Below are 18,701 nucleotides of genomic sequence, written 5' to 3' on the forward strand. Positions count from 1 at the left end.
TAAGTATACGATGGGCTTATTTTTCTGTTTTATTTTCTTGGTCAGGAAAATATATGATTTGACCTCCTTGTCATCTAGAGAAAGGAAATTAGTAAACACCTACCATTTATTTAGGGCTTCCCAGGTGGTGCTAATGGTAAAGAACCCACCTGCCAATGCAGGAGATGAGAGACACGGGTTTGATCCCTGGGTGGGGAAAATCCTCTAGAGAAGAGCATGGCAACCCACTCAAATATTCTTACCTGGAGAATCCACATGGACAGACGAGCCTGGTGGGCTACAGTCCATAGGGTTGCAAAGAGTCAGACACAACTGAAGTGACCTAGCACACACCAACAACTGTTTATTTGGGGCTTCTCTGGTGGCTCAGACAGTCAAGTATCTGCCTGCAATGCAGGAGACCCAGATTTGATTCCTAGGTTGGGGAGATCCCCTGGGAAGGAAATGGTTACCCACTCCAGTATTCTTACCTGGAGAATTCCATGAATAGAGGAGCCTGGCAGGCTATATAGTCTTTGGGGTCTCAAAGAGTCAGACATGACTGAGCAACTAACACTTTTACCATTTATTTAGATATAAAATGTCTTATCCCCAAAAGACTTAATGTCTTCTTAAAGCAACAACAGTACAATAATAATAATAATACAACTCCTCTACATAGGTCACATACAGCAGTGCCAAAGAGCTTCACTTGGCTTTGGATGGTGCTTCCTGTCAGCTCTGCTTCTGTCTAATACCCTTCGACTGCCCACTTGTAATGCCTTTGCCATGCCCCTTGGGAGCAAAAAGCAGGGTTGAGATGTGCCATATGTTAATCATGACAGAAGCACTAGACAGCTTTTAGAGTACCCAATTTTGAGTTGAGCTTGCCTACTCAGCAGAGCTCTGTTTCTGTAAGCTGTTGAGAATGTGCCCATTTTACATAAGGTTTTGTTTTTAGAAACGTGGAAGGTGGAAGGAAGAAAGATCAATATTAGGAAGAATATACTGAGAAATTGAGACAAAAGGGAATGGTACATGTGGGAATAGGGAACAGATAGGAAAGGAGCATGGAATCAGAACAACAGTCTGTTCTGGGAGGTCTGGAATGCCTTTTAAAACTGGGTCATAGTTTGTGGAGCTGTGCTTCCCAGCAAAAGTGCAAAGAGGTCATAAAATATCAACAGATGCATTGCTCAAAAGCAGCATGATTTATCCACACTGCTGGCTGGTATCATCCTGCAACAACTAGCCCACCATTGTTACAGTGTTGCTGCCTCATGTGATCAATTATGTGCTGAACTGCATGTTCTGGAGATCGGGAGGATTCCCATCTCCTTATGAAAATTGAATTAGCTAGCAAAGGCAAATGTCCAAACAGAAGTATGTTCCATTGGACTGAAAAGTACATAAGCAAGCTTGGCCAAGAAATGAGCACTAACATTAGCAAATGCTAGAGCTGTCCCAGAGGTCTTTATTTAGATCCTCTCATTAAATCTTATCATCCTGCAATATAGATAGTATAGATATCTACAGATAAGCAAATGCAGGTCCAGCAAGGTTAAGTATTACAGCTTATCTGAATGTATATAACTAGTGGAGTTTGGAACTGAGAATGTTGGACTCTGATATCCATACTCTTTCCATCATACATTATCAAAGATTGCAGATGGAAGAGGGGAGAAAGTGGTAGGAAAAATGATTGGTAATTTGATACATCTTTTTGAGGCAGTTTATTTACAGTGCATCCACAGTACCTGATACATGCACAAAATTGTCAGGTATTATGCTAGTACATTGTTTTAACAATTCTGCTTCCTTAGCAGTGTAATAACAACCTCTATTGGCACCCTTACCCAGGATTATAGGATTTGTAGATAACAAAAGATGGTGTGTGTGTGTGTGTGTGTGTGTGTAGTCATGTGTTTCTATTCTTATTAAAATCTCTTAGCAAAGGTGGTAGTAATTCATGTCTTAACTATCCTATTGCTTTGACACTAAGAGATGTTTTAAATATAATTCAGGAAGCTGGTTGCTGACAGATGATCTCTTTTGTGTATGTCAATGGGAATGTTTTTATCCTATCTAATTTTAGATTTTCTCTAGATATAAATAGTTTGTTCTTGAGGATCAAGGTGAAATGCCTTCATGCTAAAAAGTTTCCTGGAGTCACTTACGCAGTGTTATTTGAGAATTCACTGCTTTTATCTCATGCTAAGTCATTTGGACCTCTCTCTAGGTGCTTCTGTGATCTGCCTTCTGGTTCCCCTCCACCCTGCTCTCTCATTACTTCCCGGCTCTTTATTTAGTGCTCCAAAAACACAGATGTGTTTATAGCTTCTCTACTGTTTTCAACTGTCTACTTTTGCTCACATGATCCTCTCTGCCTAAAATGCCTGTTCACTTTCATGCCCTCTCCACTTCCCACCACCTCTGGCCCAATTCAACCATAAGTTCTTCCAGGAAGGCTGTGATAAAATGTTTCCAAACTCGATGGCATCAGCAGCTATCCTCTGTGTCTGGCCATACCATTTTATTATATCTTGCTTTTCTGCATTTGACTTTTCCCCTGCCTTCTGCCTAGACACATGTTTTGTGGTTGAAAAAAGTAACCTCAACCCTAAGTCTTACCATTCCAGGGACAAGAATGGTGTATGTGTTTTTCCAACATATTTGGTGTTGGTGGTCCATATAGCTATATAATTATCCACATACTTTGATGCTTTGGGCATGTGATGGGGCGTTCTGTTTGGCTTTTGGGGGTGGATATTGATGGTGAGCTCTATTCAGGTAGACCATTCACCTGCTCACTTGTTAACAATGACATCATAAATCTAAAGAAATTACTTCCTGAAGCTCTTTCTGTCTTTTCATTCAACTCCTAAGTGGTATTTCCTTATTTTGTTTATTCTCACATGCTACTTGACATGGCTAGAAGGCTTTTCTTAAGGCTTAGGATCATGACACCTACATACCCTTAAACAAATAATTAAAATACAGGCACATCACCTCTTAGTGTTCTCTGTTACAGTCTGACCCCAGCCTACCATTCTGGCTGACTTTTCCAAATGCCCTCAATCCACCTTGGTTCCTGTGAAGCTGAACTTTTCAACACACTCCATCATTCATATTGTCCCCTCTGTTCAGAACACTGTCTTCTATAATTACAAAACAAAGTTCTATCAATATTTTAATGCCTGGTTAATATCTCCTCTTTTTACAAAGCCATTCCTGGGGTTTCTACCTATATGAAGTTGCTTTCTCTTCCTTCCAGGTTGTTTCATATGTTCTTAACTTGTGAGATTTACATTTTTCCCCTTGTATTATAATTATGTTTCAGAATTGCCTGGAACTTCAATTTCCCCCAACTGATAACTGGAGATAAGATAAATGGATCTCATACATAATTGTAATTCTTTTAATTTTAAATAACAAAGGAACATATTCCTCCTCGTATGACTCAAAAAGAGACCATATTGGAGGGATAAGCTAGTTTATGGACTCAGCATTCCTTGAACCTACCCCAAACTTTAATGATCAGCCAAGAAATCCATTTAAAATAAGCAGGATTCTCTCTCTGATCTCAGCTATTCTGTGCACATTTTCAGTCTTTTCACAACCCTGCTTTCTCCTCCTTTTCTATTCATACAGTACAGATTACTAAGCTGAAGCTCCTACTTGTTCTCAGTTACAAGTGTCCTTGATTTTCAGTTTCCCCTAAAGAGGATCTGATTGGACCATTCAATCAGGGTCAAAAATAGCCTATTGGCTGTGGTCACTGATCACCAAGCAGCTATGAGCATAAGAGCCTAAAGGCAAAGGAAAGTGTTATCAAACATTCACGCAGATAGGCTTAGAGTAAAGGATATTATTAGAGAATTGTGATGATGATGCTCTGAGAAGACATATAAAAATGTATCTATTATAGATTGTTGTGAGGATCAAATGTGATAATTTGTGTTAGAAGTATAGCATGTAGTACATGTGGTCAGACTATTTGAATTTGAATCCCTGTTCTGCATTCATCAACTTTGTGGCCTTGGGAAAATTGCTTAATCTCTATTCACCTTAGTTTGTTCATCTGTTAAACTGGGAAATATAATAGTAACAAATTATACCATTGTTGTGAAGATGAAGTTCTGAAGTGTAATTCACTATCACAGAAACTGGTGTATGGTATATGGTGATTACTCAATAAATATTACATATTGTTAAGTAAAATTAAGTTAAGTACAATTATTTGCATAGTTGCTAATCTATCATTTGCGTGAACTAAAGGTTTGTTTCCAACCTCTCCTACTTGCCTTTATTAAACTATACATTTCTTGAGAATAAGGACTGGGCACTATATATTGCTGTATCTGTCATCGCACATAATGTGTTTCTTACACATGTTGGTCACAGTAGATGGATGGATAGATGGATGGATGGGTCAATGGATGGATGGAAATAAGAAAAGGGAGAGTAGGGGAGAGAGAGAGAGGCACAGACGGGGGAAAGAATAATACTAAGCCTTTAAATGCTTTTCAAAGTAGAAAAGCAGATTTGGCAGCTTTATTCATAAAGGACATCAACCCATCAACTTGAGGGCAGAATAGGTAAAATAATACAGCATATGTCTCATGGGATGATAACTGACTGTGTTCTGCTCTACTGATCAAAATACTAGCTATGACTGTCTGTTAAGACAGATTATTAATAATCTTAATGCCTTAAAATTTCATTAAGACGTTATTCAATTAGCAGATTATTTTCTATGCGATCTTTAAAAATTGATCAAGTAGTAATGATGGTTTATTGAACTACAGATTGTGTTTATCAAGCATTTTCTTTTGAGCCATTTAGATGAAGTTAAGATTGCAAAAGTTATTGTTGATTTGCTAAGTAATTGGTTGCAGTGTAGATTCCATTTGTGTTACTGCCCAGATAACATTAATTAAACACCTGAGTTTGATTAGATTGTCTGCCCTAGGGATATAGATGCATAAAGTCACCAGAAAGGAAGGGAGTGGTGGGGCAGCTTTTCATAAGAGTAGTGGACTTGGGGTTAGGTGAAAGTGAGTTCACACCTATGCTGTTTGCCCACGAAGATGGTCAAGGGAAACACAACCTGCAGAATAACAGCCATGGACCCATAATGGCTTCAGAATTCACAAGGATAGATATTTCCAAGATCAGGATATAACATGATTAGTGGAAGGGACAGACATGTACACTGGGAACAGATAAATCTGATTTCAGATCCATATCTGTCACTTTTTAACAGTATGAACTCTAGGAGGGTTCTTGAATCTCTCTAAGCTTCAGTTACTTCATTTATTTAGAAATTGGCAAACTTTTTCTGTAAAGAGCCAGATAGTAAATATTCTAGGCTTTGCATATCACATATGGTCTCTTAACATATTCTTTGCTTGTTTTTGCTTTTTTTTTAAACAGTCCTGTAACGGTGTAAAAATTGTTCATGCCTTGAGAATTATACAAAAACAGGCTGGCTGCTGGCTGGTTTGGGGCCAGGGAGTTTTCTGACCCTATCAGTTGAGTTCAGCTCAGTCGTTCAGTCATGTCTGACTCTTTGCGACCCCATGGACTGCAGCACACCAGGTCTCCCTGTCCATCACCAACTCCCGGATAAATTGTATTATTGAGATTTCACTTTTAAGCAGCAAATACCTGGGTTAGAAAAGTGTTCAATAATTATTGCATCTTCCGAGTATCAAAGGAGCTAAAACTTTTGGTCAGTTTCCTTTGTGCCATAGCTGTTATATAGATGACCTGACTCTGTTACCATATGTACCTTGCTACCTGCCTCCCTAGTGCTCTTAACAGAGTATATGCTCAATTAAAGATTTCTTTCTAATAGTAAAGGCAATTCTCAGTGCACCAAGTGCCTCAGCATTCATGGGGCATTTGTTCTGAACAGTGTACAGCAGGTGAAATACAGAGTGGAAGCACAGTCAGTTCTACAGGGCCCAGAAACAAAAGCCAGCTAAGGAAATGTTTTCTAAACATCTGGTATCCATCAATAACTGTCATGCAAACTGAAGTGTCATGGTCATGTTGAACAGAGGGAATAAGGAGAGCAATAGGATAATATGAATCAAGGAAGACTTCTTGGTGATTCTAACACTGTGGCTATTAACTTTGTCTAAATAGCAAACGGATGTGATAAAGGAATCTGTTGAATTTTAAAAGACATATATATAGTCAATAACATCCTATAAGGTTTCCCAGGTGACACAGTGGTAAAAAAATCCACCTCCCAATGCAGGAGATGCAAGAGACACAGGTTCAATCACTGGGTGGGGATGATCCCCTGGAATAGGAAATGGCAGCCCATTCCAGTATTCTTGCCTGGAAAATTCCACGGATAGAGGAGCCTGGCAGGCAGTTCAGGGGTTGTAAAGAGTTGGACACGACTGAGCACACAAACACACACATAGTCAATATACAGCCATTTATAATTTCTCCTGTTTCAACCCTGCTAGCCTCAATTCTCTCTTTATGCTTTCCTCCCAGGGTTTCAGCCATTATCAATTACTTGCTGTTCCCTCCATGCAAGACTTTCTTATGCTTTTCCACAAGCTATTCCTTGTGACAGGACCACCTCACTCTCTCTGTTGACAAATTTCTATATGCACAACAATTATTATCTGAGGCATTCCCATATGATTGCGTCACTCTGTTCACACTTCCGATACTCCAATCATACTGCACTATAACTGTCAATAGTTGTTTTTTTTCTTTCTTTTTTTTTTAACCTACTAGATTGTGAACTCTTGGAAGCCAAAGATTTTGTTATTTGCACCTCTATATACCCAGCACTTAGGATAGTGCCTGGCTCAGTATCTATATTTAGAAACATTTAAGATTGCCAGGTAAAATACAAGATACTATCTAATTCAAATTTTAGACAAACTATGATTTTTTTTACTAAAATATATTATTGCATAGAACACTCATAGTAAAAAAAAAAAAACTTATTTATCTGAAATACAAAGTAAATTGGATCTCCTGCATTTTTATTTACTAAATCAGGAAACCCTGCTTTATGAATAAATGAATGGATGAATGAATGTCATTCTTTTCTGTATTAAACAAGAAGCCATTTTTATTAATTTATGCAGTTTTTAGATTAGAGAGTGAGCCATAGTAGAAATTTTCATGAATGTGATCTGAAACATTTGACTGCACTTTGAAATCCTTTTTTTAATATTAGCAGAGGGACCTCCTCATTACTAAGAGATAGCTTAATCCTTGAAGTGCTTTACAGATTAACAGAAGAAACATGGCAGTTATGATGGTTTCTCAGTAGGTAAACAAGAATGAATAGAATCTATTGAGATTAGACATACTATAATAATAAAAATAATGACAATACCAAATTATGAAAAATATTCAGGGAGAGAAAATGTGTTCCCCAATTGCTAGTGGATATATTAAAAATACAATCTCAAAGCAATATTAAATATAAATATTATTATATACATAAATGGATACCTGTATGAAATGTTTTCTGTGTACAAATAGAATCAGTAACTTAACCTTTTAAGAGCTCCAAAATGTCAACCTAACTGTGGTTAAAGGTGTTAAGAAGCAGATGTCCCTGCTCAAAAAATACCTTCCTTATTTGTCATCCAGTCCCTATAATTGCTGCCAATGAAAATGGAGAAAAAGGCAGTGCTGAAGTGACGCTGGAGGATCCTGTGTCAAGTGTTTTTACTTGCTCCATCTACAAAGCTGCTATCTTTTCAGTGTGATCCCCCTGGGCCAGTACAAGGTAACTCCAGCTCTGCTGGCTGGGGATGACTTTGGGGTGAGGGTAAAGGGGTGGTCCAGCGATGGACAATAGCTAACCAAGCACTCAGTTCAGGCCAGGCCTTCCAAAAGAATAAAGGACCTCAGCAGTCTCTTTGCCCAGAAATTGCTTGTAAGAGTCAATTTCTATTACTTCATATGTTTACTTTTAAAAATATTTATTTTATGGCAAGTAATTCAAGTACATAGTATAAAATTCAAAAGCTGAAAAAGTGATTTCCCTCTTTCCTCTACCCTTTAATCATACATTTTCTTCCCTGGATATAAAATAATGCAACTTAAAGTAGTTCATGCATTTTAATGTATGCTTATTTGTGTGTGTGTGTATTTTACATAAATGAAAGTATATACACATGGTTCTGCACTATAGTCTTTTCACTTAAAATATCCTGGAGATCACATTCATATAGGTTTTCTTCAGTTCTTTTCATTTTTTAAATATTCCCTTGCATTACTGTAGAAAATTTTATGTAATCAGTCCTGCATTGGTAGATATTTAGGTTATTCCCAACATTACACACAGTGTTGTTGTAACATCCTGTTATTATCATTATTTTCCCAAACTATGAATACATATGTGAGATAAATAAGAAAAATATTTATAAAATAGTGCTGAACTGTTACACAAAGCTGAATTGTCTACAAAGGTTATACTAGATTATTTTTCTACCAATAGTGTATTCACATGCATTTACACTTCTCTTATTCTAAGATGTAGCATATTTTCATGTTTAAGAATTCTTTCTTTCTTGTCTATTAACTACCCTTGTCATTTCCTCATCTTTTAATTGAAGATAGGTTTTTTTATATTCTCAATAACATATATATATATATGTGTGTGTGTTTGTGTATATGTGTACGTATAACATATATATATATGTTAAATCACCTGCTGGACAGGTATGGCAAGGCTAATAGATAAATTTTTTGGTAAAAATTGGCATATATAGTTAATAAATTCAGTACTCAGTTTGCTTTTTCTAATCAACGCCAACTGTAGGAGTTTTGACTGTATGTAGTGGTCTTGACTGTATATAGTGGTTTGTAGTCAAACACTTTAGCACTTTTTATTCAAATTGGCTTTATTATACATATAGCCATAACTTTCCTTTCTTTATCCCTTGTTTCTTCTGTTTATTTTTGATTCAAAGTTAATATTTGCTGTGGATGAAATTATAGCACATTAGATTAATTAAATTCTGAAATCACTAAAGAATTTTGTTTAGAGACCTAGTTATTTATTCAAATAATGCAAATATTTGATAAATGAGTATCAAAAGAATGTGATCTTTAACAGTTTAACCCTATTTTAAAATTTTGGATATTTCTCTTCCTTGAAAGAGCCCAAGTAAAATTTCAATATAAATTTTAACAATCAAAATACAATTTCATAAACATTGATTACATAATCCTTGACTTCTTACCATGAGACTATTATTTCAAGTGAACATGTCTGATTTCTATGTGAAAGTATGTTTTAGTCTTGGATAAAAAAATGTTAATATGAAAATTAATACCATAATATGCCACTTACATATTTGGAGGGTAGATCACAATTGCAGGCTGATAATACCCTTTTTTTTTTTAATCTAAACAAATATCCTTGGGTTTGGGATGAATTGTCTCAGGAGCATTGAAAACCATGATAATTGGATCTTTTAAAAAGTGTCCATGTTGGTAAAACAAATTATAGAAGAGAACAGAGCAGTGATTTCAATATCCATTTCACATCTGAAAAATGAAACAGAGACATTTTCTCAAGGTCACTCACTAAGTTGGCAATAGAACCGGAAATAGGAGACACTCTTCTGGCCTGTTGTCTAGAGTTCTTTATAGGAAAGGACACACTCCTGACTTGAAGGCACTTTAAAAAGGCACAATCCTTTGAAATACGTGACCAAGGAAATTAACGTTCATTTCAAACATGCATTAAAGTTTACTGATACATCATTTCCAGTCATCATTTGAATATGTTCTTTCCTGTACTTTAAAAATATGAAAAATTGATAAATCATTTTTTAGCTCCATCGAATACACTAGAATCAAAGGAAAAGGAATATACCATGCATTATTTTATTCCTGAAAGTATTTATGGCCCATGAGACACCATGGAATAATTTGACTCTCCTAATGTCTTCTCCCAAAATTCAAACTGTGTTTGGCCAGTTACATTACAAAATTACAGGCATCACTATCTGAAAAGATAAGACACCTATTATGTGTATCTTAATCCATTATATTATGAAGTATGGTTCAAATAAGAGGACATGTAGTGTTAAGAAGAGAGTGTTTGATTTGAATAGATGAACAGAGCATCTATTATGTTGTACTCCAGGTTTAAGTTTTTTCTATTTTGTTAGAGTAAAATTCTTTATTTTTCCTCTTAAATGAAAATACCTCTAAATCATCCAAAAATAGACCAAATAGACCCCTAAGAAAATAATGGCAATATAATATCTAAATCTGTACTTCTAAACAACTGATAAAATAATAACAAGGAAAAATGAGAACAATAAGCTCTTCTCTCTCTCCAGAAAATACATTCAGGGAGACATTCTTTAAATTTGTAAGACTTTACCAAAGAGTTTAATATTTGAAACCAGAGCACAAAGTAAATACCATTTTTACTCTAGCAATAACAACAAAACACTAAGACTCAGAATTTCTTCTATGGTTATTTCTTATCCTAGTTGGAACGGACAGAGAATTATCTTTAATGATTAGATGGAAGAACAAGAACCATCAATCATGTCAATGCCCAGAGGATTCACATATGGAATATGGAAACAATACAGATTACTATTGAAGTCAGTTCAGTTTATGTCACATAGGGAGCACAGCAGAAAAGAAATAGCAATATATATTCTTCTGTTATTGTTTTATATCCCCTTTCACTTTCGCTAATTCTATGTGTTAGGTTGGAACATGAAATTGACAATAATTGGCTATCTTAACCTGCAAAAACAGCAATTTCTTTGGTTCAATCTAATAAATGTGTATGTTCATTGTTATTGAAGCATGCCACAGAATGCAGAGTTCATCAGTTCAGTTCAGTTCAGTTCAGTCGCTCAGTCGTGTCTGACTCTTTGCGACCCGATGAACTGCAGCACGCCAGGCCTCCCTGTCCATCACCAACTCCCAGAGTCCACCCAAACCCATGTCCATCGAGTCGGTGATGCCATCTAACCATCTCATCCTCTGTCGTCCCCTTCTCTTCCTGCCCTCAATCTTTCCCAGCATCAGGGTCTTTTCAAGTGAGTCAGCTCTTCGCATCAGGTGGCCAAAGTATTGGAGTTTCAATTTCAACATCAGTCCTTCCAATGAACACCTAGGACTGATCTCCTTTAGGATGGACTGGTTGGATCTCCTTGCAGTCCAAGAGACTCTCAAGAGTCTTCTCCAACACCACAGTTCAAAAGCATCAATTCTTTGGCACTCAGCTTTCTTTATAGTCCAACTCTCACATTCATACATGACCACTGGAAAAACCATAGCCTTGACTAGATGGACCTTTGTTGGCAAAGTAATGTCTCTGCTTTTTAATATGCTGTCTAGGCTGGTCATAACTTTCCTTCCAAGGAGTAAGCATCTTTTAATTTCATGGCTGCAATCACCATCTGCAGTGATTTTGGAGCCCCCCAAAATAAAGTCAGCCACTGTTTCTCCATCTATCTCCCATGAAGTGATGGGACCGGATGCCATGATCTTAGTTTTCTGAATGTTGAGCTTTAAGCCAACTTTTTCATGCTCCTCTTTCACTTTCATCAAGAGGCTCTTTAGTTCTTCTTCACTTTCTGCCATAAGGGTGGTGTCATCTGCATATCTGAGGTTATTGATATTTCTCCTGGCAACCTTGATTCCAGCTTGTGCTTCCTCCAGTCCAGCATTTCTCATGATGTACTCTGTATATAAGTTAAATAAGCAGGGTGACAATATACAGCCTTGACATACTCCTTTTCCTTTTGGAACCAGTCTGTTGTTCCATGTCCAGTTCTAACTGTTGCTTCCTGAAGTCACATCAAAAATTCATTATGCCATCATCCTAGCAGAAGTAATATGAAGAGGGAATGTGAAAATTGAATTCTTTCAAATTCATAACTTCATTTATTGTGACCTTCCATGGGTATAGATCAAAAAGATTTGCATTCTCTCAGAAAGTGAGATAATACAGTGAATGGAAATATCCACCTGTGTTACCAGAAAGAATGAAGTGGAGTTACTTTATGGTTAACACTTATAGTTGTTCTTCCTAGAGAAACATCCTCTTTGAGCTCATGTCATAAGTCTCTGTTATCAATGAAAAACCAGAGACTGCCTTGGGAGCATTCTAACAAGTGTATAGAGTATAAACTCAAGTCTTTGTCATGAGTTGGTAAATATTCCCGATAATACACTGATTTTTATACATTTGTTTTTTTCATTACTCCTATATTGTACAAGGTCCTAAGGGACAGAGGTCATATTTTCTGTTCAGATATATTCTTTAATGTGCAGATTTCCATACAGTAACATTTTTTTTAGTAAATGGAAAGGATGTCGGTGTTTTAAAAGTACTCATCTAAAATTGTTTCCTTGATATTTTATTTCATACTAATTGTTTCCTCTAAGCTTGTGATTTCCAACTAAGATTTTATTAATATGTTAATGGAAAAAAGTTTCACTTAGTCTCTTTTGAAAAGTAGATCCTTGGACTAGTCTACAGGATCTGGATGGGGATTCCTGCCTTCCTTTCTGGTTTCTCATGGTCCTTGCCTTCTTTTCCTCAATCCCTGAATTCCAACCTTATTTGTTTTATAGTAGCTATAGTATCTATTTCCTACCCTAGGGCTATTGCATATTTTTTTTCCCTAACTCATTTGGCTAACTCATTTGGGAGTAGGTCTTAATTTTTAATGTCCTCATAAAGGCTGTCATCCTAATTTCTAGATGACGTCCTACCTATTATTATTAATATCTCTGTTTTCATGCTATTTGATCAGCATATTCAATTATACATTGGGCTACTAATTTAACTTCTGTCCCCACTAGACCATAGCATTCATACATTTAGAATATAATAGCCTTCAGTAAATATTTGTTAAAGTAAATATTGACTTATTATATTCATGAAAAATGTGAATACTTAAGAATAATAAAGTTTTTTTTAAAGATGTTTCCCAAGGTGTTAAACTTAACTATCTCCTGGCAGGTGGCATTATAGTATTTTTCTATTTCCTCTCTTTTTTGTTGGTTTAACTACATGTATATATATTTCTATAATTAATTCATAGATATATTTCTTTTGCGGATTTTTCCATCTTGAAAATGCTAATGAAAGATCATGGAAGTCTGCATTGATGAAAGTTTGAACTAGAATAGAGGGTGGTTGGAGGAGCCATCTGTGTATAAGCATGGAGATGTGAGCTGGCATATTTTAAGGAAATAGTTATTTGCTGTAGGTGCAGCAGAAGATAGTCTGTATAGTGCCTGGAAAGATCATAGGTCAATTGTTGGAGGACCTTGGACTCTAAATGAAAGTGTAGAAACTTCTTTCTTTTGAAAATTCTCATGCAAAGGGTTGACATGACTGGACTTATGTTTGGAAATGTACAGCAAAGTGAGATGTGGCTTAGAGAAGGTAGAGTGTTGTGGCAAGGAGGTCAGTTATAAGGCCATATCAACATTCCAGGGTAGAGATGGTGATAGCCCAAAGTAAAGCAGTTGCTCTGAGAATGCAAAGGAAGAATGGATGTAAGAGAAAAGGCAAAGATAGAACCAGTATAATCAATCAGATCCAATGATGGAGAAAGGAAAGTAAAAAAAATAAAAGGAATCTAACCTTTTGAGGCTAAGCAAATATAAGAATGATGATGTCATTTGGCAAGATAGGAAACCCAAGGAAAACAATGGTTTTGAGGTTAAAAGAAAATGAGTTAGATTTGAATTCAAGGTTGCAATGCAACTTTCAGACAAGGGTGTCCAGTAGAAGAAAAGTAAACTTACAAATTAAGACTTAGAAGTCATTAATACAAAACTAACAGCTGATGTCATAGAGATTTCTCCCAATAAGAAAAGTTAGAGCAATGAAAAGGCCAAAAAGAGAATTTTGGAGAGATACCAGTTTTCTAGTGAACCAAGAGGATTCAGGAAAACAGACTGAAAAGGTGGTATCCGAAAACAATTGGGAGACTGGTTTATTATAGAAATTTAGAAAAGATTTCATGAGAGAAACTATATGCAAAAGAGTATCATGCTTTCTAGATGTCAGAGGATCTTAAAGTGACAATGATGACAACGATGACAGATAACATTTATTGGTTATTAACTCTATGCCAAGTTTGATTAGAAGACATGTATTTATTTGTATGTATTAATTCATGTTACACTTAGTATATGTGTTCTGTTGGGAGTGTTGGAGTTACAAATCATATTGGAATAATAGTAGGAAGTAGAGTCAGTGAATGACCTGATACAGTTTTTTTTTTTTTCCTCACAATACTTATCTGCTTGGGAACCAAACTTTCGAATACCACAACTGAACTTGCCACAAATTCTACAATTCTAGTTCATATTTAATTCAAAGTCTATTTTCAAGTGACTCTTTGATGCTTTTCATAGCCCATCAGTTTTGAATATTCTACATATTATAGTAAGATTGCCCTTGATTTTGAGATTAAAAGGATTTATTCTGTCCTAAATGTAACTATGGACACGGCCTGATGCGCTTGACTGAGAAAGAAGGGCTCTGAGCCACAGTTGCCTTAAGTTCACAAGCTATTGGAGAAGTGTCAATTTCCATCAAGGCTGGCACCGAGGGAATGCTAGGACTCTGATGACAGCAGTCACATTGCTCTAGAGCTGAAAAGGGAGAGCCTCTGCTGGCACAGTTAGTTAATTTGCTTGAACTACGTTCTGCTTTGGCCTCACACACTCTGTGTTTTTCTCAGAGCTATATCAATGCACTATAGAGTTTCCTAGCGGCCATGAGACACAAGAGAATTGCTTCTGAAAGAGAAGAGTCAATGTAAACCCTTGCTATGGATTATTCAGATACTGACAGTGAGTCTACACTGGGATACAGCGATGATGAAGATTCCAGTGATGAAGTTCAAAGACTATCCGAGTCAGTGCACAGAAAACTGTATTTGCAAATATTGGGATAATTTTTCATGCTCTATGATTTCATTGAAAGGAATTTCTAACTCCTCCAAAAATGCTTAAGAAAAGAACACTACTAAACCTCACAGCTTTGTTCATTAATCAATGGCAAGTTTGTGTGATATCTATTAATCTGCCAAACAGTAGCTACTTCTGCAGTTGTTCATAGTTATTGTCATGCTGAAATAAACTAATATACAAGTGCAGAAATAAATGAATATGAGATTTTTATTTTTAAAGACAGAATGCATGCTAGACCTGGACTGTTAGGTAGATACACGTGCCTTTACTTCCTATATAAAGAAGTATGCTGTGTTCAGAGGCAATGTGTGTTTGTGAAAGTTTTAAGTATGTTAGATATTATCTTATAATTCTGTTTATAAAATTCTCTTGTGGCCAATGTATTTTCAAAGTCTCATGTATTAGTCGATTAGAAATTATCAAATACCTTGATATGCCAAAAAGTAAAACTGAAAGAATGCTCCGTTTTTTAAAAAAAATCACACTATCTCCCTCTCTCTTCTTTTTTTCCCCCCTCTCCTTTCCCCCATGTCTAAACTAGTATTACATGAAGCCTCTGAGACACTGGTAGATGTTCTGTGTGAAACCGGTATCATAACAGCTATGTATGGACAGATATGTTTCATAACAACATGGAGATATTAGAAGCCTTCTGATATATGAGTATTTAATATTTCATATCTCAGTCCAAAGGATATTTGCTTTTACTTTAGTCCTTGGTCCTATAAAGGAAATAAGCATGCATAGTAAATCACAGAATTGGCTTATATTCTTTTCTTATCAGAAGTTGCTACAATATCTCATAAAATAGGGGATGAATATATGTCAATACTATGTCAGATAGCATTTTTCTCTCACAGGAGCAGACTGTTTGGGTTACACAGGGATGGCATTTCCAGACACCTGCATAGGCAAGCATGGTGGTATTAAACATCTATCTTAATAGTAGAAATACAATAACAGTGTAATGGCAACAGGAATTTGGCATTGAATGAACTTGGCATTGAATGATTTTCTATTGTTATAAAACATTGTTATAAAGCAGCATAGCAGGGTTAGGACGTAACTACAGATAGGAGTTCTAATAACATGAGAATCAAACTGGCTTATTGGTTTAGCTTTGCAGTTGGACATCCATTAACATATTAATTCTGCTTTATTAATAATTAAATATAATTTTATAATGATGAGCAGAGAGTCGTGAGTGCTTACTGCTTAGATGTCATTCTAAGCATTAGAATGAATTTAGGATAGTTGTTAATTTAAAATCTTATGGCGGAGGGTATAGGTAGTGAACTGGTGGGAAAAGAACATGTACTTTGGGACCAGACAGATCTTTGTTCAAATTCCAGGACAGCAACTCATTAGCTTTGTCTGTTTTTTTGGTGTATTACATATATCCCCATGTGTAAATTTCAGATAAAATACCCTCTGTTATATGTATTAACTGAGCTTTGTGCAAATTATTTAATATGTTTCCTGATATTTCTTGTTTAGTCACTAAGTTGTATCTGACTCTTTTGCAACCCCCTGGACTGTAGCCTGCCAGAATCCTCTGTCCATGAGATTTTCCAGGCAAGAATATTGGAGTAGGTTGCCATTTCCTTCCCCAGGGGATCTTCCTGACCCAGGTATCAAACCCACATCACCTGCATTTCAGGCAGATTCTTTACCACTGAGCCAGATACTCAATAAATAGCAAATGTTATAACAAACTCTTTAATATGCTGTATTGTTTATTTCCCATGTTACACATCTTTTTTTTTTTTATTTTGATGCATGTCACATTACTAGGTGCTGAGCCTGACTATAGGCCATAACTTAACACATTTTCCTTTTTAAAAATAAAATATTTTCAGTTTCTATCAACTATGTCACTCTTGATCTTTGATTTTTCATCATTTGCATTTTAAAATATATATATGTATTTTCTTTCTGTTGCAAGGAAATAGCATCCATTTTTGAAAATATATCCAATTTAGACCAGATAACATGATAAAAATTTTAAATGTTGGACATTTGTGATGAAAGCATATTTTAAAGTTTATGTACACAGAAGACATTGTTCAAAATAAAGTGTTGTGTTGTATATGTCATAGTTTAAAGACTGTGGACAATTTTAAGTTGTTAAGGGAGAAGTATATTTCAGGGAAAATTAGTTTCCTATAAAGCTGTGGTGTATTTTTTAAAAAACACACTGGCAGCTATTTGTAGTAACATAGGCTGCCATGAGCAGTCTCCTAAGCAGCTAATCATGCAATTTATGAGGTACCTCATGGCCAGTACTGACTATTTGTCTGTTTTGTCCACTTTACCAAAAATTCCTACTCAAAAGTGATAATGGACTTTAAAGTATATTATCTATTTCTATGGAATAGGAAAAGCTCACTTTGTTCTTGGGCAGTAATGTTTCATAAAACACCAGACACCACCTCCACAAGGACAGATATGATAGTATTGGTGAATGAGAAAAATTGGAAGTAATGAATGGCAGAACCATTGCTTTCTATGTGTTGAGAATTGTGATAAACTTATCTTTATTGCATTTAAGATCATTAAATTGGCACTGTTCTCCTTCTCATTTTTATAGACAAGAAAATTGAGGGTTTCACCTTATCTTGTAAAACCAAGACAGTGTTACTCCAAAGCCTGAACTGTATTCTTCCCAAGGGTTCAAGATTCCTGGACCATATACTTACTAAGCACCTCTTATGTGCCAGCCATTCAGGATAAAATTGGGAGCAAAACTAGCCATCAACCCTGCCCTCATAACATTTAGTGAAAGGAGGGTGGAGACATGAACTAAGAGGTCATGCAAATAGATGTGTAAATTGTAAACTGTGACAAGTACTTGTATGGAGGGGTACCTAGGGCCATGAGAACAGACAAACAAGGAATCCAACCTAGTTAATTCAGCATGGCATCACTGAGCCAGAGGCACCTGGACCAAGATCTAAAGGATAAACAGTTGTGAACTAGTCAAGGAACTGCGGAGGAAGTTCCTAGGCTTAGGGAAGGTGTGGTAAGAACTCATGACAAGAAGGAAATGAGGTGTTCTGTCATTGGGAGGAGACCAGTTTGGAAGGTAGAGGATGTCAGGGAGACACTGAGAGGATCACAATGAGAATTGAAGAGACTGTAATAGAAATTTTAGAATCAGAAGTGAACTTTGTATGGTATGCAGATTACAAATATAAAAATCAATAGGTGTTTTCTTTAGTAGCGATAACCAATAAAAAACAGAAGTGGAAAAGCAATGCCATAAGAGAAACTGATGATATAAAAGCCTGAAGAATACTTTTTATAAAAATGCCAGAGCCCAAGTGAAAAAGATTAGGAAAGATTAAGACATAAAGTTAGATCTGAACAAGTAGACATGCCGTGCTCTTGTAGGGAAAATTAACATAATCAGAATGTCTTTCTTCTGAAATCAATGTAAAAATGTGATACAACTTTAGTAGAATCCCATTGCGGGTTTCTTTAGAAGTGGAAAGTGATTTTAAAGTCTGTATTAAATTTGAATGCTTGAGAATATCATGAGGATATTTCTGGAAAAGAATTTTGGTAAGGAGAAACTGCTTTCCCAAGTAGTAATAGTTACTACAAAGCAACTGCAGTCATTAACAACATGATACAGCAACAGTGAAAGACAAAAAGATCAACGAAAAAAATACAGTTCAGATGTATTTGTGAGAACTTTGTGACAAGAGTGGGTTTTGAAAAAATAAAATACACTAGGAATATCTTTA

The 18,701-nt window shown here is 35.9% G+C and overlaps 1 protein-coding gene across 6 annotated transcripts in view; it reads left to right on the top strand.

Annotated features, from left to right (window-relative positions):
* PRKG1 (protein kinase cGMP-dependent 1) overlaps nucleotides 1-18,701 on the top strand; it is a 1,340,287-nt gene that overhangs the window by 1,167,974 nt on the left and 153,612 nt on the right. The window contains exon 1 of one of the 6 annotated variants that reach the window (XM_081557196.1): nucleotides 14,676-14,896. The exons of the other annotated variants lie outside the window; for them this stretch is intronic. Within the exon in view, the coding sequence (XP_081413322.1) occupies nucleotides 14,811-14,896 (86 nt within the window). The 5' untranslated portion in view covers nucleotides 14,676-14,810. Of the gene's footprint in view, nucleotides 1-14,675; nucleotides 14,897-18,701 lie in introns of those variants that run through there. 6 annotated transcript variants of the gene reach the window in all.

Source organism: Giraffa tippelskirchi, chromosome 2 (assembly GCF_054371585.1).
Source record: "Giraffa tippelskirchi isolate mGirTip1 chromosome 2, T2T-mGirTip1v1.2.pri, whole genome shotgun sequence".
Taxonomy (NCBI): Eukaryota; Metazoa; Chordata; class Mammalia; order Artiodactyla; family Giraffidae; genus Giraffa; species Giraffa tippelskirchi.